Raw genomic sequence first — 26,250 nt, 5'->3', positions numbered from 1 at the left:
TTTCTACACCAGAGAGGAAGACAGGGTGTTTAATAACCACACACACACACACACACACACACACACACACACACACAGAGACACACACACACACACACACACACAGTTACCTTGTAGGTGAGCTCGTCATCGTCGTCTCGCTCTCTGTTGTCGGTGAAATCTTTCATCTGAGACAGAAGCTGAGCCTTCGCTGCTGAGGTGCTGTAATAAGAGGAGCAGCTGGAGCTAGCACCGGACCTCCTGAGGAAGAGGAGGAGGAGAAGGAGGAGGAGGGGAATTGAGGAGAGGAGGAGGAGGGAGAGGAGGAGGAGGAGGAGGAAGAGGAGGAGGGGGAGAGAAGACAGTTTATTTTATTTTAGGAGAAGGAAGGAAAGGAATAGGAGGAAGAAGAAGAGGAGGAGGAGGAAAAGGAGGATGAGAAGGAGGAGGAAAGGGAGGAAAAGGGAGAAAAGGAGGAGCAGGAGGAGCAGGAGGAGGAGGAGGGGGAGAGAAGACAGTTTATTTTATTTTAGGAGGAGGAGGAGGAAGAAAATGAGGAGGAGGAGGAAAAGGAGGAAAAGGAGAATGACGAATAGGAGGAAGAGGAAGAGGAGGAAGAGGAGGAAAAGGTGGAGGAAGAGGAGCAGAGGAGGAGAAGGAGGAGGAAGAGGAGGAGGAAAAGGTGGAGGAAGAGGAGCAGAGGAGGAAAAGGAGGATGAGGAAGAAAAGGAGGAGGAAAAGGAGGAGGAAAAGGGGGAGAAGGAGGAGAGTTTATTTTATTTTTATTAACAGAAGAAGCAGAGCGATATAACAGACGCTCACATGGTGATTAAATAAAACATAAAGTTATTATCTGAACTAAGAGACAAAAAGAGACAGATGGAAAATATCTCAACTCTGTAAAGAAGAAAAGAAAACAGGAAGCAGAAGATGAAGATTAAAACCTGGAGGAGAAAGATGATGATCGGACATGTTTATATATCAGAGCTGAACTCGTTTATCTATCTTACTCTATTTTAACTTCATTGTACTTCTAGTTTAACACTTTTTAATTCTGTTTAAATGTGTTTTATTTTCCTATATGTTGCTTTTATATCATATCCTGATGCTCCTGTTGTTAAAATGTGCTATAAACATAAATCTGCCTTCCTCTACATCCTCCTTTTATCAATGTTAACTCTTTAAATTGTCTTTATTATCAATCTAACTTGAATTTTACTTCCAATTTAACACTTTTAATGGTATTTAAATGCCTTTTTTATGGTCTTTATGTGCACCTTTTTTGTTAAAATGTACTATATAGATACATTTTCTTTTGTCTTACGTGCTCTTGTGATCATTTAAACTCTTTAAATTGAACATTTTTAGCTTTTAAAATGTCAATCAAACAAAAATTAAGCGATTTAAAGACGATAAATGAGGCTCATGAAGGTTGTGAGAGACGATTTTTCAATATTTTACAGAATAAATGACTCGTAATCTATAATAATGATAATATAAGAACATTTGTGCCTTAAAATACCTAAAAAGGTGAGCAAAGAGTCAATTAAATAACATATCACTGATCATTACAGTAGCAAAAAGGTCAATTATTAGTTTGTTTCAGCCTTTTAAAAGTAAGGATTTGTTTCTTTCCTCTCTTTTATTTGATTGTAAATTGATTTAAAGATGATAAAAAAGGCATTTTGGGTCATTCTTATTATGAATCTGGCTCCTGAAGCAACAAAAATAAACTTTATAGATGAAAAAGAAGGAGAAAAAAAAGAAAGTATGACGTGCTGCAGAGGTTTTGGGAAAGAGGGAATAAGCTCTCCATCTCTCTCTTCTCACCTGTCCAAGCTGTCGGTGTTGTTCTCCGTGCTTTGGTATCCTCCTCTCCAGCTCTCCGTTCCCGTCTCTCCCTCTCCGCTCTGTGGGAAGAGCTCCTCCAGACTCCTGCCGCTGCCTTCCTCCTCCAGCTCCTCCTCCTCCTCTTCCTCGCTCTCCGCCCTCGCCGACGCCTCCGTGTCGATGTCCGTCTCCAGCACCGTGACGGGCCAGAGCGAAGCAGGGGAGCTCGCTGGTGATCGGCTCGTCTCGACCCAGAAGCCCCGCCTCCTCTTCCTGGAAGTCGGTCGATGTCCGTTTCCATGGGGACGTCCAGGTCGGCCTCCAGGCTGTGCGCCGGGCTCGGGGCTGAGGGTCGGCTCCGATTCGGCGGCCGGTTCGGGGATCCTCTGAGGTTCGAAGAAGGACGGAGGAGGTAAAGCGACGTTCCCGTTCCCTAAAACAGGAAGAGGAAGCGCTGCGTCGTTGGCTCGCTCCCACTCGGCTCCGGGTCTCACTGCCGGCGGCGGTTTGTGAGGTCTGGATGTGATCCGGTCCTGGTCTGAGTCCACGTTAAAGAAACTGGAGAGACAATTAGAAAAGATGACGTCATTGAAATAGTTACTTATTATATTTTAACCCTCCTGATGTCCTCGAGGGAGGAAGGAAGGGAGGGAGGATGAAGGAAGGAAAGGAGGGAGGGAGGAAGAAGGAAGGAAAGAAGGAAGAAAAGGAGGGAGGAATGAAGGGAGGAATGAAGGGAGGAAGAAGGAAGGAAAGGAGGGAGGGAGGAAGAAGGAAGGAAAGGAGGGAGGAATGAAGGGAGGAATGAAGGGAGGAAGAAGGAAGGAAAGGAGGGAGGAATGAAGGGAGAAAAGGAGGGAGGGAGGAAGTGAGGAAAGGAAAGGAGGGAGGGGGAGGAAGGAAGGAAGGGAGGAAAGGAAAGAAGGAAGGGAGGGAGGGAAGGAAAGAAGGAGGGAATTAGGAAGGACAGACGGAAGGAAGGGAGGAAAGGAGAGTAGGAAGGGAGGAAGGAAAGGAAAGAAGGAAGGAGGAAAGAAGGACAGAGGAAAGAAGGAAGGTAGAGGGGAGGAAAGGAGTAAGGAAGAAAAGAGTTAGGAATTTAGGAGAGAAGGAAGGAAGGAAGGAAGGACGGAAGGAAGGAAGGAAGGAAGGAAGGAAGGAAGGAAGGAAGGAGGGGATCTCTGCTCACCTGTTGGGAGCTGGAGGCGGAGGAGGAGGAAGAGCAGATAACGCCTCCATCCTCTCCGTGCTCCTCACGTTCCCCTCCCTCTCTCTCTGAGGCGGAGCCACCGGCCTGAACCCCCGTCTGGAGAACATGGGGCTGGGCGGGGCCACGGAAAACTGAGGCTGACTCTGATTGGTCGTAGGAGGAGGAGGAGGCGGGGCTTGCTGCTGCTGCTGCTGCTGGTGATGATTGGTGCGTTGCTCTTGGTTTTGATTACAGGTGCAATGGGGGCAACTCTCCGTCACTTTCCTGTCTCTGAGGGGGGAGACTGTAGGAGCGCTGCCTCGACTCCTCGGCCGGAGGGAGGAACGAGGAGGAGGAGGAGGGGGAGGAGGGGGGTGATGGAGTGATGATGTGAAGACGAAGAAGAAGAGGAAGAGGAGGAGAAGGAAGGAGGGAGAAGGGTGTGATGGGACGCACGCCGGCGGTGGAACTGCTCCCATTTTGGAGGCGGAGGTCTCGGAGGAGGTGGGGTCTTCTTCCTGTTTAACCTATCGATGCTTGGCGCCTCTCTCCCCCGAATACCTCCTCTTCCTCCTCCTCCTCCTCCTCCTCCTTCCTCCACCTCGCACAGCGTCTGGCTCGCCGCCGATGAGAGCGACGGCGACCACCGGTAGCTGCTGTCGAAGCGGAGGTCGTTTTCGGACATGGCTCGCCCCCGTAGAGAGAGAGGGGCGGGGCGGAGGGGGAGGGGCGAAGGAGGAGTAACCGTTTCGGTCGTCACTGCTGCTGCTGTCGAACTGTCGGGGGACCCAGCGATCCTGCTGCTGGTCCGGAGGTCTGGACTCACGCCTCCAACTCGGGTAATCCCTAAAAAGTGGAGATAAAGAAAGGAAGGTGTTACTTTAAAGGGATAGTTCACCTTTTATTAGTGTTTTAATGTTATTTATTGGGGGGGGGGGGGGGGTTGCCTTTAATGCACAGGTGTTGGTATATAGAGGCATATGTGTATATAACAGAAGGAGAGGAAGAGGGGAGGAGAGGAGAAGGAGAGGGGGAGGGGAGGAGGATAGAAGAGAGGGAGGAGGAGGAGAGGAGAGGAGGAGAGGAGAGGATAAGAGGAGGGGGGGGGGGGGGGGAAAGGAAGAGGAGAGGAGCAGAGGAGAGGAGAGGAGCGGAGGAGGAGGGGGAGAGGAGAGGTGGAGTAGAGGAGGAGAGGAGGAGAGGAGAAGAAGAGGAGAGGAGAGGAGAGGAGGAGGAGAGGAGAGGACATTAGGAGTAGGAGGAGGAGGAAGGGAGGAGAGCAGGAGGAAAAGAGGGGAGGAAGGGAGGCGGAGAAGAGGAGAGGGAGGGAGGGGAGGAGAGGGAGGAGGAGGAGGAGGAGGGGAAGGAGAGGAGGAGAGGATAAGAGGAGAGGAAAAGAGGAGAGGGGGAGGGGAGGAGGATAGGAGTAGGAGGAGGAGGAAGGGAGGAGAGCAGGAGGAAAAGAGGGGAGGAGGGGAGGCGGAGAAGGAGAGGGAGGAGAGGAGGAGAGGAGGAGGAGAAGAGGAGGAGGACGAGGAGGGGGAGAGAAGGAGGAGAGGATAGGGAAGAGGGGATGGGAGGAGGAAGAGGAGGAACACAAATATAAACTACAGGCCTGTGTAATGTAAAATAAATAAACTCCAGTGTTGTATTGGACTATAACCTCGTTCATGTTGGACGACGTCGCTCGTAATGAGAAAACAAGATTTCAGGAAGGAGATAAAAGAACATTATGGACCAAAAAACACTAAAAAAGTAGTTAAATTAGAGCAGGGGTGTCAAACTCATTTTCTTTAAAGGGCCACATACAGACCAATTTGATCTCAAAAGAAGGAAAGAAGGAAGGAAATAAGGAAAGAAAAGGGATTAGAAAGGAAAGAAAAGGGATTAGGAAGGAAAGGAAGAAAGGAAAAGACGACAAGGAAGGAAGGAAGGAAGGAAAGGAAGAAAGTAAAAGAAGATGAAGGAAAGATGGATGGAAGGACAGAGGGAAGGAAACGAAGAAGGAAAGAAAGATGAAAGGATGAAAGGAAGGAAGGAAGGACGGAGGGAAGGAAACAAAGAAGGAAAGAAGTAAGAAAGGAAGGAAAGAAAAGGGATTAGGAAGGAAAAGGAAAAGAAAATGAAGGAAAGATGGAAGGAAGGAAGGATGGAGGGAAGGAAACAAAGAAGGAAAGAAGGACAGATGACAGGATGGTAGGAAGGAAAAGAAGACAGGAAGGAAAGTGGGCCGGATTGAAAGCCTTGGCGGGCCGGTTCTGGCCCACGGGCCTCATGTTTGACATCCCTGAATTAGAGTAAACGCTTCCTCTTTACATTCCTGACTCAATGAACTGTGTCTGTCTCCTATATAACATACAGGAATCATCACAGGAGTCATATTTAAAGGATGGATGATTGCCCTCCGCACACTTTAGACCTCATTACGGTCAAATCACAACCAGGCAGGACTGTGATTGGGATTTCCGCCTCTCCCTCCTTCTCTCCCTCCTTCTCTCCCTCCTTCTCTCCCAACGGCTCTCCCTCCGCACGAGAAACTCTCCAGGGAGTCTCACTTATCTAGAAGTGTGCGTCTGAAAATGGTTGGCATGAATAAAATAAACATGGAAGATGATTAAGAGAGAGAGAAGAAGGAGGAGGAAGAGAGGAGGAGGAGAGGAAGGGAGGAGATGAGGAGGGGAGGAGACGGGAAGGAGGGGAGAGGAGAGGAAGAGAGGAGGGGAGGAGAAGGAGAGGAGAGGAAGGGAAGAGAGGAGGAGAGGAGAGGAAGAGAGGAGGAGAGGAGAGGAAGGGGAGAGGAGAGGAGAAGAGGAGGAGAGGAGGAGAGGAGGGGAGGAGAGGAGAGGAGAGGAGAGGAGGAGAGGAGAGGAGAGGAGAGGAGAGGAGAGGAGGGGAGGGGAAGAGAGGAGGAGAGGAGAGGAAGAGAGGATGAGAGGAGAGGAGAGGAGAGGAGATGGGGAGGAGAGGAAGGGGAGAGGAGAGGAGAAGAGGAGAGGAGGGGAGGGGGAGAGGAGAGGAGGAGGAGAGGAGGGGAAAGGAGAGGAGAAGGAGAGGAGAGGAAGAGAGGAGGAGAGGAGAGGAAGAGAGGATGAGAGGAGGATGAGAGGGAGGAGAGGAGGGGAAAGGAGAGGAGAAGGAGAGAGGAGGAGAGGAGGAGAGGAGGAGAGGAGAGGAAGAGAGGATGAGAGGAGGATGAGAGGGAGGAGAGGAGGGGAAAGGAGAGGAGAAGGAGAGGAGAGGAAGAGAGGAGGAGAGGAGAGGAAGAGAGGATGAGAGGAGGATGAGAGGGAGGAGAGGAGGGGAAAGGAGAGGAGAAGGAGAGGAGAGGAAGAGAGGAGGAGAGGAGGGGAGGAGAGGAAGAGAGGAGGAGGAGAGGAGAGGAGGAGGAGAGGAAGGGAGGAGGAGAGGAGAGAAGGAGAAGAAGGAGAAGTATTTGTTTAGGTGTTTGTGTGGTCGCGACAGGAAGTGGCTCACCTCTCAGTCAGGCTGTACTTCCTGTTGAGCTTGGGCGTTTCCTGTTGCCGGGCGGGATACGTCTGTGGAAGACATTTAGAAAAAAAAGGTTCGGGTTAATAACGTGAAAGGAATGAAGGAAGGCTTCAATGTGTTGGTCAGCGCACATTCACTTCCTCAGAGGAAGCCGGCTCGTCGCTCCACCTCGGCCGTGATCAAGCTGACCTTTGACCCTTTGCTTAAGTCATCAACTGTCTTTATTACATCATCACTCGTCTTATTACAGTTTAAAGTGTTTTATATAGTGTTCTCTCTTTAAGGCTGCAGTATTTCCTCTTTTTTCACCTTTTTTCAGAGTCACCTAGCTCTCTCATACGTGCATGTAGAAACGTGATTCAAACTTTAAAACGGAGGAAAACTTGTGCTCTCTGGAAAAATACCAAACTGTTTTTACATAACATGTAAACTTTTCAAACTATGAGCCGTCAAACGAGGAGTGGAAATCACTTTTTCTTTAAAGTTAGAGTGGAAGCGGCAGTTAGCTTGAGTGTGAGAAGCAGTAAAAAATAACCTTAATTTTTATTTTTAACTCGAGCTCACGGCCAAACCGTAAAAAGGAGACAAATAATTTTTGGTCAAAATGTAGACATAGGTGTTGGGATTCATAAAATGTAACTTTGACAGGCGGGTCTGCACAAAATTTAAACGGGGGGGACCGAGACCGGCACCAATACCTGTCTCACTCCCCATTGATCCTAATGTAATTGTCTTTTTTTTTTCAAAAGAATCTCACTCTGTGTTCGCACTGAGCTTACTCGCTCATTTTAGGGAATATCTGAATAAAATAAAGACTGTCAGAATCTGCCGGCTTCTGTGTCTCTCACGGTGTTTTCGGTTTTAGGACAGGAGTTACGGTTTTCTCACAGTTTGCAATTGTTCGGGACCTTGTCAGAAGCCAAAGTCTTCAGAATTTTGAGAATTTTTTTCCAAGCGGATTCTCAAATCGCCGTAGCAACCGCAGGGCCTTAGCTGACCTTAGCAACCGTAGGGCCTTAGCTGACCTTAGCAACCGTAGGGCCTTAGCTGACCTTAGCAACCGTAGGGCCTTAGCTGCCCTTAGCAAACGTATGGCCTACCTGCCCTTAGCAACCGTAGGGCCTTAGCAACCTGTCGCTGGGCAGAAACTGAGCTACTTTTTTGTGACTGGCTAATTCTTCCTGTCTGTCTGTTTTGCCAGTTAACTGAGCTAGCGGCTGAGCTAGTATTGATTCTCTCTCTCTCTCTCTCTCTCTCTCTCTCTCTCTCCCTCTCTCACCCTCTCCCTCTCCCTCTCTCTCTCTCTGTGTGAGTGTTTGTACACACTGTGTTGTGTGCTATCACAGAGTATGTGTGAAGTGTAAAGTGCTGTAGTGTAGTGGTTAGAGTTGGTGCATGTTGCTACTGCCTTGTGCTCTGTGTGCTGCTGTATAAATAAACTTTATCATTATTACTATTTATTTATATGCATGTTGACGTAGTTTGTAACTTAACTAAACTCAAAGTCCACTTGTTAGATATTTCTCCAGAGCTTTCTCACACTCTTTATCAGCAAGCAAAGTTTACTCAGTTAAGATTATTTTACCTCGCTATTGTTTCCAAGATCAAAAATTAACTTGAACTCAAGTTTTTAACCCTGCTGTTGTCCTCGAGTTAAGGAAGGAAGGGAGGGAGGAAGGAGGAAGGAAGGAAAGGAGGGAGGAGGAAGGAAGGAAAGGAGGGGGGAGGAAGGAAGGAAAGGATGGAAGGGACGAAGGGAGAGAGGGAGGAAGGAAGGAAGGGAGGGAGGGAGGAAGAAGGAAGGGAGGGAGGAAAGAAGGATGGAAGGGAGGAGGAAGGAAGGAAGGTAGGAGAGAGAAAGGAAAAGAGGAAGGAAGGAAGGTAGGAGAGAGAAAGGAAAAGAGGAAGGAAGGAAGGAAAGAAAGACAGAGGAAAGAAGGAAGGTAATGGGGAGGAAAGAAAGAGAGAAGGAGGGAGAGAGGAAAGGAAAGGAGGGAAGGAAAGAAAGAAAGAAAGAAAGAAATAAATAAATAAAGAAAGAAAGGGAGGGAGGAAGGACAGAAGGAAGGAAGAAAGGGAGGAAAGAAGGAACAGTCAAACAGGTGGGGAGGACGATACGAAGGTTAAGCTACAAGTTTGGAGTTTTCTTTTAATAAATCTATAATCGTCTTTTCAGTTTCAGTCATACATGTCCAAAAAAAAAAAAAAAAAAGAAAGGTATCAGCTGATTATTGGCTTCGGTTCAGGAGGATACATCTGCACGATGAATAAGACCTGAGCTGGATGAACTCATTGAACTCTCATTTACTGATCAGAGAGAGATAGAGCTACACACACACACACACACACACACACAGAGAGAGAGACACACACATACACACACACACACACAGAGACACACACACACACACACACACACACAGTGAGGGAGCGAGAGGCGAGGTGGGGATAAGCTATACAAACACACACACACATAGACACATAGACACACAGACACACACACACAGACACACAGACACAGACACAGACACACACACACACACACACACACACACACACACACACACACACACACACACACACACAAACACACACACACACACACACACACAGAGAAAGCCCTGTGAGAGGAATATTTTCGGAGCGTCTGCGATGTAAATCTGAACATTCAGGTTGGTGTTTGTGTTGGAGTGACGCTGCAGATTTAACATATTTGGCCGTCGCTCGCTGTCAACGGCGCATAAAACAGCATCCGATGACTCTGTGATAATAAACTCTGTCGCTAAAGTACCTGAACGCCTCCTCTGCCTTTCAATCTCTCGGGGTTTTAATGTGAGTTATGACTTCTTTTGGACAGGATTAGTGATTTTTACCTTTTCTTGAGATACGTGTCGTAAAGATTCACTAGTTTCCTTTTTATTTATTCCACTTCCTTTTCCTCACTTACCTCACTCCCTTTGTTCTCTGTTAGTCAGCCCATAATTGTCCTCATTGAGTTCACCTTATTTAACCCCTTACATACTGTTCACATTTCTCCTATAGGTGGGCTTTTCCTGCTGTGACCCCAAATATACCAAAAAAAAAAAGGAAGGACAGATATAAGGGAGGAAAGAATGAAAGAAGGAACAGTCAAAAAGACGGGAAAAAAAAGGAAATAAAATGCCTGCTGTTGTCCTCGAGTCAAGGAAGGAAGGAAGGGAGGAAGGAAAGACAGGAAGGAGGAAGAAGGAAGGAAGGAAGGGAGGGAGGAGGAAGGAAGGAAGGGAGGGAGGAAGAAGGAAGGGAGGGAGGAAGGGAGGAGGAAGGAAGGAAGGAAGAAAGGAAGGGAGGGAGAAAGGAAAAGAGGTAGGGATGACATTTCTCCTATAGGTGGGCTTTTCCTGATGTGACCCCAAATATACCAAAAAAAAAAAAAAAAGGAAATAAAATGTTGTTTATTAAAGTGTCTAAATTCTTTCTTGTATTCTTCATAGTCTATAAAATGTTCTCCTAGACTACAATATAGTGACTCTGGCAGCTTCATTAAGTAACTTAACTATTCAATGTTAAAATGTGAAAAAGGACTAATTCATTCTACATTCTACATTCTATATGACATCATAGCAACATTCCGGAAACCAATATAGGGAAAAATACACACACACACACCAGGCGGGGAGTTCCGTCACATTCTACATTCTATATGACATCATAGCAACATTCCGGAATCCAATATACAGAAAATACACATACACACCAGGCGGGGAGTTCTGGTCCTCTGAAATGAGGCCAACGCGGAAGTAACTTAGAACTGCATTCTATCAAAAGGCCACCAGGGGGCGACCGTCTCGATACAAGTCAATGGAGAATTCACCAACTTCTCACTTGATTTCTAACCTCAGTAAACGTTTTCAAAATGTGTTTATGGTCTCAATCGCTAGTTTAAAGCCTTCTTCAATGCAGTATGATGTTCATTTGGGACATTTTGGCCTCCCTGATTTTATATTTGACGATAAAGCAGGGTATGCATTAGGGCGTGGCTACGTCCTGATTGACAGGTTGATTGACCAATGTCCTCGAGATCCAGCCCTCGCAACCATAGCAATCTCCCCGCTCCTCCTATGACTCCGCCTCATGCCCATATAAGTAGAATCTGTGTTTTTATTTTTCCCAGCATGCACCTGAAATTTTCAAGATGGCGCTGCCCAGATCCGAAACTATTGGCTTCCAAGCAGCAGTCCACAAACCAATGGGTGACGTCATGGATGTTACGTCCATTTCTATTATACAGTCTATCATCCACCTACCTACCTACCTACCTATCTATCTATCTATCTAACTACCTTGAAAACGAGTCCTAATAGCATCTGCAGCTGACACATTGCTATACTATTATATATTATTATATTTACTTCTCCAAGCCTGAAATTTCACCATCTGGACACTTTAAAGTTGTCAGTATGAAGCAACAATCCTCTAAACCTTCCACAGAGAGTCTCACCCTGTTTTTAATATTCATATAAAATATATATATGTAAGTTACATGTGTATTGTATTTTTGCTTATGGTGGGAATTGAGTCATAAAAATACATCCAAAATGAAAAAACACCTTGTATGAACTGATTCAAGTTTGGCCAAATGATGTCGTGCATTAAAGTATGTGTTTAATATTAATCTAATAACAGGATGAGGTGTTAACGTTTCCTAGGCAACAACAATTCTCATATGATTACATAATAGTAGACAGTTTTATTTATTTTTTTTACATTTTCTTTCTACATAAAAGCTCAAATCTTAATGAAATCCTTTGAATTCCTCAGTTTCCTTTCAAATGTGATGCTTACATGAAGAGTGGATCTGTGTGTGTGTGTGTGTGTGTGTGTGTGTGTGTGTGTGTGTGTGTGTGTCTCCTCTGCCTTGTAGTCCATCCAGCACATCTGTAACCATTAAAGATATTGGAAGTTTTTTTTATTTTTATTCCAGCGGCAGATATAAAACAAGAATTTGATGCATGGGGGTTATCACTGTTGCATCAAACCAGCAAACCTTCCCAAAACTACAGGATTCAACTAAGACTCCCCCCCGAGAACCCCCCCCCCCCCGCCAAAAAAAAAAACTCTACACGAAAACAACAAAAAACTGTGTCGGCTCGATCCAAAACATATCTGCCTCACTGGAGATGCGTTCGGTTTCCAAAGTAAATGTCAGTTTGGCTTTGCTCAGTGTTAAATGATAAGGTTACTAATAGGCTGAAGTTCACGGGAGGAACAAAAGTTCAGAAGAGGAGCTGCTACTCGCCCCCCTGCCAAGAGACTTGAATCAATTTGTGGTGGAAGATGAAACCCAACGCTGCTATTATCGCTGACACAAGCCTCCGCCGACTGTTGCTCTCTCTCTCTGTCTCTCTGTGTCTCTCTCTCTTTCTCTCTCCCTTTCCATCTCTCTCTCTGTGTCTCTCTCTGTCTCTCTCTCTTTCTCTCTCTCTCTGTCTCTCTCTCTTTCTCTCCCTCTCTCTCTCTGTTTCTCTGTCTCTCTCTCTATGTCTCTCTCTCTCTCTTTCTCTCCCTCTCTTTCTCTCTCTCTGTTTCTCTCTCTCTCTCCGTTTCTCTCTCTCTCTTTCTGTGTCTCTCTTTCTCTCTCTCTCTCTCTCTCTGTGTCTCTCTCTCTCCCTCTATGTCTCTCTCTCTCTCTCTATGTCTCTGTCTCTCCCTCTCTCTCCCTCTATGTCTCTGTCTCTCTCTCTCTCTATGTCTCTCTCTCTCTCTCCCCCTCTGTATCTCTCTCCCTCCCTCCCTCTCTCTCTCTATGTCTCTCTCTCTTTCTCCCTCTCTCTATGTCTCTCTCTCCCTCTCTCTCACCCTTTCCATGAACTATTTCAGTGATCCGTCGAATTGTCAATGACAATTTCAGACTTTGACCGCACGCAGGACGCGAGGTTTAAAACATCAAACCGACCGTTTCCACCACCGAGTGTTTTGGACGCTCAACACCAACGATCCAAGTCTTTGGCCGCTCGATCGTTATTTTTTCTGAAGCCGCTTTAAAAAAATAACCGAGATGGTTTTTCGGTCTCCGGTGGTCACTTTAGTTTGGTCCAAAACCAAAGTTTAAAGTTTGAAAGCATTACTTGGTTTCAGTGTTTTTTTGCACACAGAGAATTGTATTATTATTTATAACATAGAGTTGTTTTTTAGTACAACTTTTAGGTCATTTTGGAAGGATGGAAGGAAAGGAGTGAGGAAGGAAGGAAGGATGTAAAAGGAGTGAGGAAGGAAGGGAGGAAGAAGGAAGGACGGAGGAAAGAAGGCAGAGGGAGAGAGGGAGAAAGGAAAAGAGGAAGGGAGGAAGGAAGGAAAGAAGGAAGGAAGGGAGGAAGGTTAAGGGGGAGGAAAGAAAGAGAGAAAGAGGGAGGGAGGAAGGAAGGAAAGGAGGAAGGAAGGGAGGAAGAAGGAAGGACGGAGGAAAGAAGGCAGGAAGGATGGTAGGAGGGAGAGAAGGAGAAAGGAAAAGAGGAAGGGAGGAAGGTAGGGGGGAGGAAAGAAAGAGAGAAGGAAGGAGGGAGGAAGGAAGGGAGGCAGATGGAAGGATGGAAGAAAAGAAGGGAGGAAGGAAGGACGGATGGAAGGAAAGGAGTGAGGAAGGAAAGGAGGAAGAAGGATGGTAGGAGGGAGGGAGGGGGGAAAGCTAAAGAAGGAAGGGAGGAAGGAAGGAGAAAGAAGGACAGAGGAAAGAAGGAAGGGAAGAAAGAGTAATCCGAATAATTACACAAAAGTGGATTCAATAAAAGTTAAATGTTTAGATTTAGTCCATTAAACATGTAGTATGATAAATATCTTGTATGTATGTTTTTCCTGCTCGGCTCCGAGAACGTACTCTTCATCACACTCAAATGGCAACGACCCATACCTCAACTTGCTCCACATCACACTAACACTCACTCTCTCAAGCCCAAATTTCACTTTTAAAACCCGACAAAAGTAAAGTTTATAACGCAGCTCCAAGAACAACAAGACTCCTACTGAAAAGCTAAACCTGGAAAAACCTCCATCTAACCCCCAACGGCTCTTTGGCGAACCGTATAAATGGGGCAATGTCTTTCGTCAACCGTGAAACCATAATGTGTGTTTAAGTGTGTGTCGGTTGATGTGGAGGGAAGGACGGATGGAAGGAAAGGAGTGAGGAAGGAAGGGGGGAAGAAGGAAGGATGGAAGGAAAGGAGTGAGGAAGGAAGGTTGGAGGGAGGGAGGGAGGGAGGGTGAAAGGAAAAGTGGAAGGAAGGACGGATGGAAGGAAAGGAGTGAGGAAGGAAGGACGGGAGGAAGGTAGGGGGGAGGAAAGAAAGAGAGAAGGTAGGAGGGAGGGAGGGAGAAAGGAAAAGTGGAAGGGAGGAAAGAAGGAAGGAAGGGAGGAAAGTAGGGGGAGGAAAGAAAGAGAGAAGGTAGGAGGGAGGGAGGAAGGAAAGAAAGGAGGAAGAAAGAAGGATGGAAGAAAGGAAGGGAGGAAGGAAGGACGGATGGAAGGAAAGGAGTGAGGAAGGAAGGGAGGAAGAAGGAAGGATGGAGGAAAGAAGGCAGGAAGGAAGGTTGGAGGGAGGGAGGGAGGGTGAAAGGAAAAGTGGAAAGGAGGAAAGAAGGAAGGAAGGACGGGAGGAAGGTAGGAAAGTTTTTTTTTTTTTGATGCATTCATTTGAGAGAGAAAGAGATCTGCGGAGTCTTACTTCTGTGGGTGTGTAGCTCCTCGCCGAGTATCCCTGGTGCAAAGGTTGCGGTTTCTCCAGAGGTTGAGTCGAAGGGGGGCCGGGGGGGTTGACCGGGTAGAAAGCAGATCTAGGGATTTGATTTTGGCCGTGGGAGGGGAACACCTGCGGCTTGAGATGGAAGTTGTGGAAGCCGTCCTGGTGTAGATGGTGAGCTTGATGGTATTCTTCTTCCCTCTCCTTCTCTCTCTCTCTTTCTCTTTCTCTTTCTCGTTCTCTCTCCAGCTCTCTCTCTCTTTCCTTTTTGAGACGTTCCATCTCCTTCGCCCTCTCCATCTCTTTTTCTCGCTCCAGCTCGAGCTCCCTCTCTCTCTCTCGTTCCCTCTCCCACTGTCTCGCCCTCTCCTCTCGCTCCCTCTCCCGCTGGATCTCCCTCTCCTCTCGCTCCCTCTCCCGCTGGATCTCCCTCAACCTCGCCCTCTCCTGCTCCATTTCCCTCTCCTGTCGCTCCTTCTCCTGCTGCCTCTCCCTCTCCCTCAACCTTTCCTCCCTCTCTCGTTCCTTCGCCCTCTCCTCCCGTTCTCTCGCTTGTTCCCTCTCCCTCTCTCGCTGCCTCTCCCTGCTGGTGCTCACAGATTGCCGCCTGGCTTCCATAGTGTTTGGAAGCAGGGAGCTGTCCTGCAGAAGTCCGCCCTGGTAGGAGTATCTCCTTTGGGACGGACGCTGACTGAGCTCCCCTTCCTGGCGATCCGAACTCAAGGGGGGCTTCTTCTGCCTGCGACTTGACAGATTTGAGACGTTTGGCCCGGACACACCTTTGCTCGTCTCCTCGAAAAACTTCATTCTGTCCGCAAACGGGAGGATTTCCGTCTCCTCCAACCGAGAAGAGGACGAGGAGCGACCGTAAGAGGAAGAGGAGGAGGAGGATGAGGAGGTGAAGGCACAAACTCCGTGCCTCGACCCTGTGACTCCGAACACCTTCTCACCCAAGACTCCAGCCCGTCGGTCTGGTATCGGCTCTGGTTGGAGTTTATGCTCAGGGGTCCAACGCCAACGACGAGCTTTGCCGGCCGGAGCTGGCTCCTCCACGACTCGGATGCCGACACCGAAATTGGGAACTCCTGGGTCCAGAATCTGAACAGACCTGGATATGTTGTTCTGAGTGTAGCTTGGGGACTGGGGTTGACTCGGTGACTGTGAGACATCGGCAGTTTGTTCATTTGACTTGTTAACTTGTTCGACCGGTGCGGTGGGCCGAGTATCCGGGGGAGTAACGGGTGCGGCAAACGCAACTTTGGTGTTACTTTCTGGGGATGGCAGGTCTGGTTCTTCCCTGTCCTCATGGAGGTCTGGACCCTCCTCCTCTTGGACAGTCTCACCACTAAGCCCTCCTGGCCCTCGGCTCCTCTGAAGCTGAGCCTTCTTCCTCTGGATCTCATTGCGGAGGTTGGTAGCGAACCGCTCGCTTCGCCGCCGGTTCCGTCGATGGTTCCTCGCCGAGTGCGACTTCTTCATAACTGCGTCTCCTTCTACGTTCTCCTCTTTTTTCCCTTCGCTCATCTCTCTATCTCTATCTCTCTGCTCCTCCAGTAAAGTGTCCATACTCGCAGCAGCACTAAGAGGCTCAAAGTCTCTCTCCGATATCTGGTCCGGTCTGGCTGACAATCCAGTCGGGTCTCCCGGTACACTCACAGAGCGACCCCAAGGGTGATGGTGCTGAATCGGGGAGATGGACTTCCCATTCACACCCATCCCATCAACCCTCTCACTTGAATCTCCTTCATCGCCATCCAAGAATTCAGATCCAGGGGTTGAGCATCGGCTGCCCCCCCACTTGTTCGATGGAGCCATGTGATTGTGGGCACCCTCCTGGTTCTCCGTTGTGGGCTGTGAATGGGACCATTGGGTGCTACAAGGGGACAAAGAAGTCTCTGACGGATTGTAAGTCTCCAATGCCGAGCCGTCGCTGTTAAACTGCAGTAACTCCAGTTGTGTGGCGAGGAGCTTGTCGGGGGCGTTGTGCCGGTGGAGCCCCGTTGAGGAGGAGTGCTTGGTGTCGATATGAGAGTGTACTTGATCTTCCATTGAGGATTCGGCAGGTAAAGAACCACCAGAACCAGAACCAGAACCAGAGGAGGTGTTTGCCCCAACTGTGTCAGGAAGGTGATCTGAGTTGTAGTCTCTTTTGCTACTAGTATCACATACGATAGGTCCGATTTCTTGAGTCTGGGTTTGCATGTAGTAGGATTCGATGGTCTGAGCTTTGAAATTCACAGTTTTGTCACTTTCCTCTGGTCCAGGGAAGCCATTATGAACCCCTGAGTCTACATTTAAGGAGGACTTGTTTTCATCGTAGTAGACGTTGCTGGAAATTTCAATCGGAGCAGAGGCACAACGTTTGTTGGCAACATTCGGGCGACTCCTGGTTGCCTTAAAACTGTCCTTTCTAGTTGGAGGTTGCGGAGGGTTCATTTTCCTTTCAGTCCCCCTTTCTCCATTTCTTATGATATCAAAGTCTTCTCCCCTCCTGTCTTCGTCATAGCAACAGGAGGAAGGCCTGTCTTTCACCTCGATAGGCCTTGTTTTCGGTCTAGTCAGCGATCTGGATTTAACAATGATCATGTGCGCCTCATCGGGGGTTTCACCAGTTGAGCTCCCCAGAGTCGAGGCATCGCCGCCTGCGTAGCCTCGACAATGTGGTCCGAGACTTTGGAGGAGGTTATCCATGGAGCAGGCCTCACCGGGCCTCAGCGGCACCGTGGCGTAGTCGGATGTGTTGGAGCTGGCGGAGAAGGAGCTGTAGGCGGAATCTCTCTTGTTGTTGAAGAGGACCGGGTCGACGGGTGAATTGTGGGAGTCGGAGAACGGCTGCGTTGTGGGCGTTGGCGTGTCCAAGCTCTCCATGGAGCCCAAGGAACTGCTGCGGTCGGTGGACGAGTACGGTCTGGACAGCTGAGCCCACTGCATGGACAAGTCACTGCAGAGAGACGGAGACAGAGGAGATAAGTGTGAGATTTTATACTTTTCAGACAATAGAAACAGTCGGTATAGTCATTTTTGTACATGGGGACAAGTTATTACATTTCTGGCTAAGAGAAAAGTTTTTAAGGTGTGTTTTCTTCTCTCAAATGTAAAACTGGGTCAAATTACACCCTTAAAAGTATGCAAGGGCTCAAATCTAGAAAGGTATACATTTGGGTCAATGACATGATGCAATATAGTGTCAGTGTCAATTGGTGTAACCAGTATTTTTTCATAAAAATCTGATTTTATATACAGGACAATAAATATGAAGTAAAATGTGGCAAATGTACATGATCAATTTTTCCAACACAACACTGGTTTTTGACAAATTTTACATAATTTGTTTTAACTTATTTAGAAAAAATGGTTGTTTTTAGGGTATGTCCTGTTCGCAATTGACAAAATTTAAATGTAGAAATACTCTAAATGTTTTTCTTTTCATATAATGTCTTTTTTTTAAAGTTTTTGTTGGCATAGACGTCTTTATTAAGCAGTAGACAGACAGGAAACATGGCAGAGAGAGAGGTGGGGGTGACAAGCAGCAAAGGACCTCCCATCGGGATTCGAACCGTGGTCGGCTGCGTATTTGGCATGCGCTCTAACCACTCGACCACCTGCACTGCCATATAATGTTTTAATATGAAGTAATTATTAGTATAAGTCCACTTAAATACACTGTAGGTGGATAAAACATTCAATTCAATATTGATCATTCTTTTGTGGTTACACCATTTGACATTTTCAGGAGCATTCAGTCTTACTTTTGGTTTAAAAATGGTGCAAATGTCATTTCAACTGATATAAAACCAACAAAAATACAACATATACATTTAAACAAACCTGATCCTGCTTTTAAATCTATTTCTTTAGATATTTAAGAACTGCTCATCTCGCCATCCTCTAATTTGTCCCATAAGCAAAATGAAAACCTTGATCTTCAGAAACCTGCAACACTGTTTATGGACTTTATATTCCCTCATTTTTATATCACTTTAATCAAGTAAAGTCACAGCTATCTTTTAGAATATGTTATTTCATCAAAGTAAACTGTGATGTCTACCGAGGGACGTTCATGTGGTTCCTCTCTTAACATTATAAAGTTACCGTGTCATTGACGAAAACTCATTTAGAGACACACAATAACTCTTCTTTAATCTTCAAGTAGCAAGTTGTAATTTTCCCCTGAGTCACATACAGTATATTATATCTCCTTCTTCTTCTACTTCTGCTTCTTCATGAATACAACTTCTTGAACTCTACAGCTGGGCAATCTGTTTTCTATCAATCCTGAAGCCTGAAGATCCAACGGCAGCCCCATGTGTTTTTAAAGACCCTCGGAGGAAGCCTCTTTAGGCGGAGAGGGATTTCCTCCTCATCAACTCCCACCGCCTGCAGTCAAAGTCTCTAAGCCATCCACTGATTCTTCTCATCCTTTTCTCTCTTTCCCCCTTTTTTCATTCCTTTCGTCCTCTTTGCGGATGATTCCTGACCCTCGTCTCCTTTACATCAAATGTAAATGCATTACCTCGATGATAACCACATTTTGAAACCTGCTCGTTCAATGCTTTGATTGACGTTGCAAGGTAAAAGTTGACTTAAGTACATGAGTACATTTACAGAAGGGTCCACTCATGTTTTCACTTATATAAAAACCAATATACCAAAAAGAAACCTCAGTTATTCCCAATGAAGTTGGAGTGAAATCGCCAAAAAAAAGAGGGTTTTTTAGAGAATCTGCTGAACATACTACTACACCCACTGTCCTCCACCTCTTGATTCAGATAAGGGGAAAATTACACAAAAATAAACTTCAACAGGAAAAAAGGGAGAAGCCTCAGGAAGAGCCAAAGGGGAGGGATCCATCTCTCTCTTGGAGAACAGACGGATGCAATGCAATAAATGTCATAAATACATCAAATGTTGCGGCTGTTCAACGGTACTGAACTGCACGCCATGCAACCACAAACGTTCGTGGGGTTTTGTGGAGTCTGACCTGTGGAACCTGTGTTGCACATTTTCTTGATCCTTCTTTTTCTACTCTTACATCTCTTTAATAACCGGCCAAAAAAACAAAAACACAAAAATGCACGAAAACTAATTTTTTTCCACTTACGATCCAAAACCACAAAAAAACAAATAAAGACAAGATGATAGGGAGTGCACTTTTTTTGGCATTGGTATGAGAGGAAAGGAATGAAGAAAGAAATATATGATTCACACGCGCTGGCTTTTGATATTAGCTCCAGGGGGGAAAGAAAGGGGAAGGGGTACCCAATGTTTTTGTGCTTGAGTCAAATCCAACCCTCAGTGAAAAGCCCCCCAAACAAAAAGACAAAATCTGCAGACATTTTCATTTTATTGTCTTTTTCTTCCCCCCCCCCCCCCCCAATATAAAAAAAGAAAGAGCAAGTGGACACTCAGTCACCCCCTTTTTTTGTATTTCTTCGCTGTCTTATTCTCACAATAGGAGAAGTTGCCAAGGAGACAGAGGAGTGGAGACATAAGAGAGTAGTTTCGAAAAAAAGGGGGCTTTGATCTCAAACCAGTGAGGGCAATCAACCAGCAGACTATCCCCGGGCTTTTTTCTGTGGTATTTATGGATCATAATCCATGCAAAAGATCTGACAACCCTCTGATTTCCCTCCTCCCTCTTCTCACAAAAGTTTCATACCACTACTTACTCTTATCAAAATATGATTATGGGCTCATGTAGTCACAAATGTTTTTGGTGGTTTGCAGAATTTGTCTTTTCATGCTCTTTCCATTTGGCAGCATTTATAAATAAAATAAAAAAACCACCCATGGAATTCCTTAAAGGTGAATACCAGAGATTTTGCATGTTTTAGCCCATTTATTACAAATAATGTGTGCTTTTATACATCAGATTTATTTAGTGGATTTGTTTGAAGGCCGGCCATCATCGGTTTCTGTTCATTTCTGTACAAAAAAGTCAAGAATCAAAGAGTCGACTTGCTTCAGTTGTGCAACACGGTGCAATGAACATGAACATTTTAGTTTATTTTTACCAATGTTACATAATTGGAAAATGCAGGTTATATGATTTCAAAACGATCTGAAGTGAAACTGTATTACCAGCCAAAAACTACAGATAGACTAGATGGATGGGTAGATGGGTAGATGGATGGGTAGATGGGTGGATGGGTAGATGGGTGGATGGGTAGATGGGTAGATGGGTAGATGGATGGATGGATGGATGGGTGGATGGGTAGATGGATAGATGGATAGATGGATGGATGGATGGGTGGATGGGTAGATGGATAGATGGATAGATGGATGGATGGATAGATGGATAGTTGGATAGGTGGATAGGTAGAGAGGTAGATAGGTGGATGGATGGATGGATGGATGGATGGATGAATAGATGGATGGATAGATGGATAGGTGGATGGGTAGATAGGTAGATAGGTAGATGGGTGGATGGATGGATGGATGGATGGGTAGATGGATGGATGGATGGATGGATGGATGGATGGATGGATGGATAGATAGATAGATAGGTGGATGGGTAGATAGGTAGATGGATGGATGGATGGATGGATGAATAGATGGATGGATAGATGGATAGGTGGATGGGTAGATGGATGGATGGATGGATGGATGGATAGATGGATAGGTGGATGGGTAGATGGATGGATGGATGGATGGATGGATAGATGGATAGGTGGATGGGTAGATAGGTAGATAGGTAGATGGATGGATGGATGGATGGATAGATAGGTAGATGGATGGGTAGATAGATAGGTAGGTGGATGGGTGGATGGATGGATAGATGGATAGATACTTTATCCATCCCAATTGGTAACACTGACAGAAATTAATTAAGACCAGATGTTTATTGTGAAGTTTGGATTACAATATGGGCAAGTGGGCAACTGTCCCAAGGCCCAAAACCCCTCGGTAGCCAGAAATGTATGTACTTCTATATTAAGCTGGCTTAAAATAAAAGGCATTTCAGCTACTTTCTGCAAATAACTGTCCATGTTATAACCCCTACAAATGTCCAACTCTTCTCCTACTGGACATGAGTAAGAAAGCAACAGGTTCTCTGTCTGTCAGACTTCTGTACTTCCACATTAAGGCGACTTTTAAAACATGGTGTTATGCTAAAAAATGACATGCATCCATACACCAGGAGTCTCAGCCCATTTCTGCTGTCTATATTAAAACGCCAAAACATGCAATTTACAAACAAGACAGCAACAGAAAAACAGTGAAGAAGCAACTAAATGTTAAATCATTGGTTTAGTGCAAAAACAGAATGCATTTCAGCTAATTTCTGCAAATATCTGTCCATGTGTAAATGCCAAAATGTGCCATTTTTTCTCCTACTGGGCATGTGACAAAGAACACGTTTTTTGCATGACATGCATCCACACCAGGAGTCTCAGCCCATTTCTGCTCTCTATATTAAAACGCCAAAATATGCAATTTACAAACAAGGATCAAACCAATGATCAAAAAGCAACGTCGCTATGACTCTTTTTTACAATGATTTCAGTGAGGGAAATATGTTAGATTGCTATATTTAACTTTAAAGAAGCTATCAAAGTAGAAAATAAAGAGAGAAATATGACAGCCTCTTCTATAAAGCTCCATTTCCCTTCGTACACACTACAACACCAAGCTGGTATTTTCAGATTTACACACTGTGGAGGCCGTTTTGGATTGGAAACGTTCAAGTTTTCGGAGGGAGGGAGGGAGGGAGGGAGGGAGAGAGGGAGGGAGGGAGGGAGGGAGAGAGGGAGGGAGGGAGGGTGCGGTTTTATTCTGAAGGGAGAGAAAAATGTGTGTTTATGGATCCAGCTGTCTTAGTGTGAACATGGTTTCAGTAATGTGATTGATTTCGAATGTTTAAAAGGAAATTTAAACCACTAATGAACATAATAAACTAATTATCCTGTCTTGTGGTCGGTAGGGGGGGGGGCCATGTCTTGAAATGTAGTTGTATTATTTTAGTTTATATAATCACTATTCCTAAATACTGAAAGACTTTGTTTAAAAAAAAAAAAAAAAAAAAAAAGAAGGACTGGGATCCGAGAAATGTGCCGAACTACTGAGTGTAGAAACTCATTTTCATTCAAGGGCCACATAAAGCCCAATTTGATCTCATGTGGGCCGGATCACTGAAAGGAAAGGAAGGAAGGAAGGAAGGAAGGAAGGAAGGAAGGAAGGAAGGAAGGAAAAGAAGAAGGAGAAGAAAGAGAATACAGGAAGGAAAGCTGGAAGGAAGGAAGAAAGGGAGCAAGGAAAGGACAAGAAGGAAGGAAAAGGAAGGAAGGAAGGAAGGAAGGAAGGAAGGAAGGTGGGAAGGGAAGACGAAAGGAAGGAAGGAAGGAAGGAAGGAAGGGAGCAAGGACAGATGGAAGGAAGAGAAGAGAAGACAAGAAGGATGGAAAAGAAGGAAGGAAAAGAACACAGAAAGGAAGGAAGGAAAAGAACACAGGAAGGAAGGAAGGAAGGAAGGAAGGAAGGAAGGAAGGAAGGAAGGAAAAGAGGAAGAAGGCAACTGGGCCAGATTGGACCTCTCGACGGGCTGGTTCTGGCTCACGGGCCGCATGTTTGACACCCCTGGTGTAGAATAAAGCTGCTACTCAATATATAATATAATATAATATAATACTAGACACGATTATTATGAGTGATTCTGTATTTTTACATATTTTCTATGCTAGTTTTATTTATGAAAGAAAGGAAGGAAGGAAGGAAGGAAGGAAGGAAGGAAGGAAGGAAGGAAGGAAGGAAGGAAGGAAAAGAAGGAGGAGAAGAAAGAGAATACAGGAGAGGAAAGCTGGAAGGAAGGAAGAAAGGGAGCAAGGAAAGGACAAGTAGGAAGGAAAGGAAAAGAAGGAAGGAAGGAAGGAAGGAAGGGAAGACGAAAGGAAGGAAGGAAGGAAGGAAGGAAGGGAGCAAGGACAGATGGAAGGAAGAGAAGACAAGAAGGAAGGAATGAGGAAAGGTAAGACAGATGGAAGGAAAGAAGGAAGGAAAAGAACACAGGAAGGAAGGAAGGAAGGCAGGAAGGAAGGAAGGAAGGAAGGAAGGAAGGAAGGAAGGAAGGAAGGAAGGAAGGAAGGAAGGAAGGAAGGAAGGAAGGAAGGAAGGAAGGAAGGAAGGGAAGATATTTTAACATATTTTCTCTGCCTGGTTTTATTTATGGAGGCAGATTCGATCCTCCTGGGCAGAGATGATACCAGTGTTGCCCAAATCTGTGGAGAGATGTTCTGCCAGTCTTCAGAGATAACTACGTTCAGCTGTTTCTGTTTCTGTTGCTTCTGGCTGGACGACGTTTTTATTGCTCTTCTTTCTTCTTTAACCCTCCTGTTGTGCTCAGGTCAAGGAAGGAAGGAAGGAAGGAAGGAAGGAACAAACAAACAAACAAAATGAGGGAGGAACGAAGGAAGGGAGGAAAGGAGGAAAGAAGGAAGGAAGGAAGAGAGGAAAAGAGGGAGGAAGGAAGGAAATGAGGAAGGAAGGAAGTAACAAAGGAAGGAAGGAAGGAGGAAAAGAGGAAGGAAGTAAGGAGAGGAAAGAAGGAATGAGGAAGGAAGGAAGGAGGAAAAGAGGAAGGAAGTAAGGAGAGGAAAGAAGGAATGAGGAAGGAAGGAAGGAAGGAAGAAAGTACAGAAGGAAGGAAGGAAGGAAGGAAGGAACAGTCAAAAGAGATGGGGTCAATTTGACCCGGGAGCACAACAGGAGGGTTAAAATCTGAAGGTGTATTATTGGATTCAGGTCATGATTCAGACTTTTTTTACCACTTTCTTTAAAGACCGTGTAAAGTGAATTCAGACATTTTCTTCTAAACACATTAAATAGGTCATAAATGTATTTCTAAAAAAGGTGTAAAAAGCATTTCAACCATTTAGATTTGAATTGTGGAGCTAGGCTTCACAAACTGTGTTTCAACATTTCTGTGTTCAGGATTTAGTGATTAGCATAAACCCGCCCCTGCTGCTGTAGAGGTAGAAATACATTCAGCACACACTACTACTACTACAGTCTACAGTTAGCCAGTTAGCTGAGTTAGCCACCGAGCTAGCCGCCGAGCTAGCCACTGAGCTAACAGCCAAGTTAGCCGCTGAGCTAGCCGCCAAACTAGCAGCCAAGTTAGCTGCCAAGCTAGCAGCTGAGTTAGCAGCAGAAAGCTCTGAGACGTAGCGTCCATGTTTCTGGTAGAGGTGGTGACTTTGATTGACAGGTGACTCTTGGTAGGGGGCGGGGCTTCAGCGGACTCTGAGGCCACGCCCACAGCGTTTGGGAGCAGAGAAAAAGGCTGCGTTTTACACAACTTTGAAGCCTAATTTCATATATTTGGTGATTTTTTTAATCATTCAAATTTGGCAGGGTGGTTAACAACACACTTTTCTGTAGTATGTGAAACTCAGAACACATATTTATTCTAACTTTACATGGACTTTAACAACTCTAATGGGGAATTTTGGGAACACTGTTTGTCAACTTTTTCATTTAGCATTAAGGAATAGAAACTTGCCTTATCTTTAACTATCATCTCTGCCTTTTTACACTCATGCATCCCCAAATTCACCACTATGCAGTCAGTGTGGTAGTCCTGGCCCTGCGTCTGATCCAAGCTCATTTATTTTGGTTTCATCTGACAGAAACAGAATGTGGCACCGGTATTCATCAAGACTTCTTTTCATGCTCTTTGGCAAAGTTTAACCTGGTAGTTTCATTTAGCATTAAGGAATAGAAACTTGCCTTAGGAAGGAAGGAAGAAAGGAAGAAAGAAAGAAAGAAAGAAAGAAAGAAAGAAAGAAAGAAAGGAAAAGAAGGAGGAGAAGAAAGAGAATACAGGAAGGAAAGCTGGAAGGAAGGAAGAAAGGGAGCAAGGAAAGGACAAGAAGGAAGGAAAAGAAGGAAGGAAGGAAGGAAGGAAGGAAGGAAGGAAGGAAGGAAGGAAAGAAAGAAAGACGAAAGGAAGGAAGGAAAGGAGCAAAGACAGATGGAAGGAAGAGAAGAGAAGACAAGAAGGATGGAAAAGAAAGAAGGAATGAGGAAAGGTAAGACAGATAGGAGGAAAGAAGGAAGGAAGGAAAAGAACACAGGAAGGAAGGAAGGAAGGAAGGAAGGAAGGAAGGAAGGAAGGAGGAGAAGGAGGAGAAGAAAGAGAATACAGGAAGGAAAGCTGGAAGGAAGGAAGAAAGGGAGCAAGGAAAGGACAAGAAGGAAGGAAAAGAAGGAAGGAAGGAAAGAAAGAAAGACGAAAGGAAGGAAAGAAAGGAGCAAAGACAGATGGAAGGAAGAGAAGAGAAGACAAGAAGGATGGAAAAGACAGAAGGAATGAGGAAAAGTAAGACAGATAGGAGGAAAGAAGGAAGGAAGGAAAAGAACAGGAAGGAAGGAAGGAAGGAAGGAAGAAAGAAAGAAAGAAAGAAAGAAAGGAAGGAAGGAAGGAAGGAAGGAGAAGAAGGAGGAGAAGAAAGAGAATACAGGAAGGAAAGCTGGAAGGAAGGAAGAAAGGGAGCAAGGGAAGGAAGGAAGGAAGGAAGGAAGGAAGGAAGGAAGGAAGGAAGGAAGGAAGGAAGGAAGGAAGGAAGGAAGGAAGGGAGGGATAATGAAAGGAAGGAAGGAAGGAAGGGAGCAAGGACAGATGGAAGGAAGAGAAGAGTTTAACCTGTATCTCCGGACTATTTGCTGCAGCTGTGTTTTGGCTTCTGTGCTTCTGTTCATTAGCCCACTGACGATCTTACTTAGTGTCATAATCTGATTTCTTGCAATTCCTCAGCATGTGAAGCCTCGTTTCATTAGACACGACTAGGGCTGGGTATCTGTACTCTGCACTTTTAACCCTTACACACTGTTCAGAGTCAAATTTAACCTAGTTTTTTGGGTTCAGTGGTGTAATTCTGCTGCATTGTGTTTGTATTTTGAAGCCTGTATTTTAAATCTAGTCTATCTAACCCAGGGGTGTCAAACATGCGGCCCGCGGGACAGATACGGCCCGCCGATGGGTGCGATCCGGCCCACTTGCCATCCAGTGCTCTTTTCCTTCCTTCCATCTGTCCTTCCTTCCTTCCATTCTTC

General features: G+C 45.6%; 1 protein-coding gene across 1 annotated transcript in view; it reads right to left on the bottom strand.

Annotated features, from left to right (window-relative positions):
• Positions 1–26,250, bottom strand: part of shroom4 (shroom family member 4) — a 100,339-nt gene that overhangs the window by 4,337 nt on the left and 69,752 nt on the right. The window contains 11 exon segments of the mRNA XM_053343166.1: positions 111–240; positions 1,810–2,015; positions 2,017–2,091; positions 2,093–2,152; positions 2,154–2,367; positions 2,999–3,276; positions 3,278–3,376; positions 3,378–3,740; positions 3,742–3,844; positions 6,473–6,534; positions 14,185–17,140. Of these exon segments, the coding sequence (XP_053199141.1) occupies positions 111–240; positions 1,810–2,015; positions 2,017–2,091; positions 2,093–2,152; positions 2,154–2,367; positions 2,999–3,276; positions 3,278–3,376; positions 3,378–3,740; positions 3,742–3,844; positions 6,473–6,534; positions 14,185–17,140 (4,546 nt within the window).

This window comes from Scomber japonicus, chromosome 22 (genome assembly GCF_027409825.1).
Source record: "Scomber japonicus isolate fScoJap1 chromosome 22, fScoJap1.pri, whole genome shotgun sequence".
In the NCBI taxonomy this organism is placed as follows: Eukaryota; Metazoa; Chordata; class Actinopteri; order Scombriformes; family Scombridae; genus Scomber; species Scomber japonicus.
This window is presented reverse-complemented; position numbering and strand designations above follow the sequence as displayed.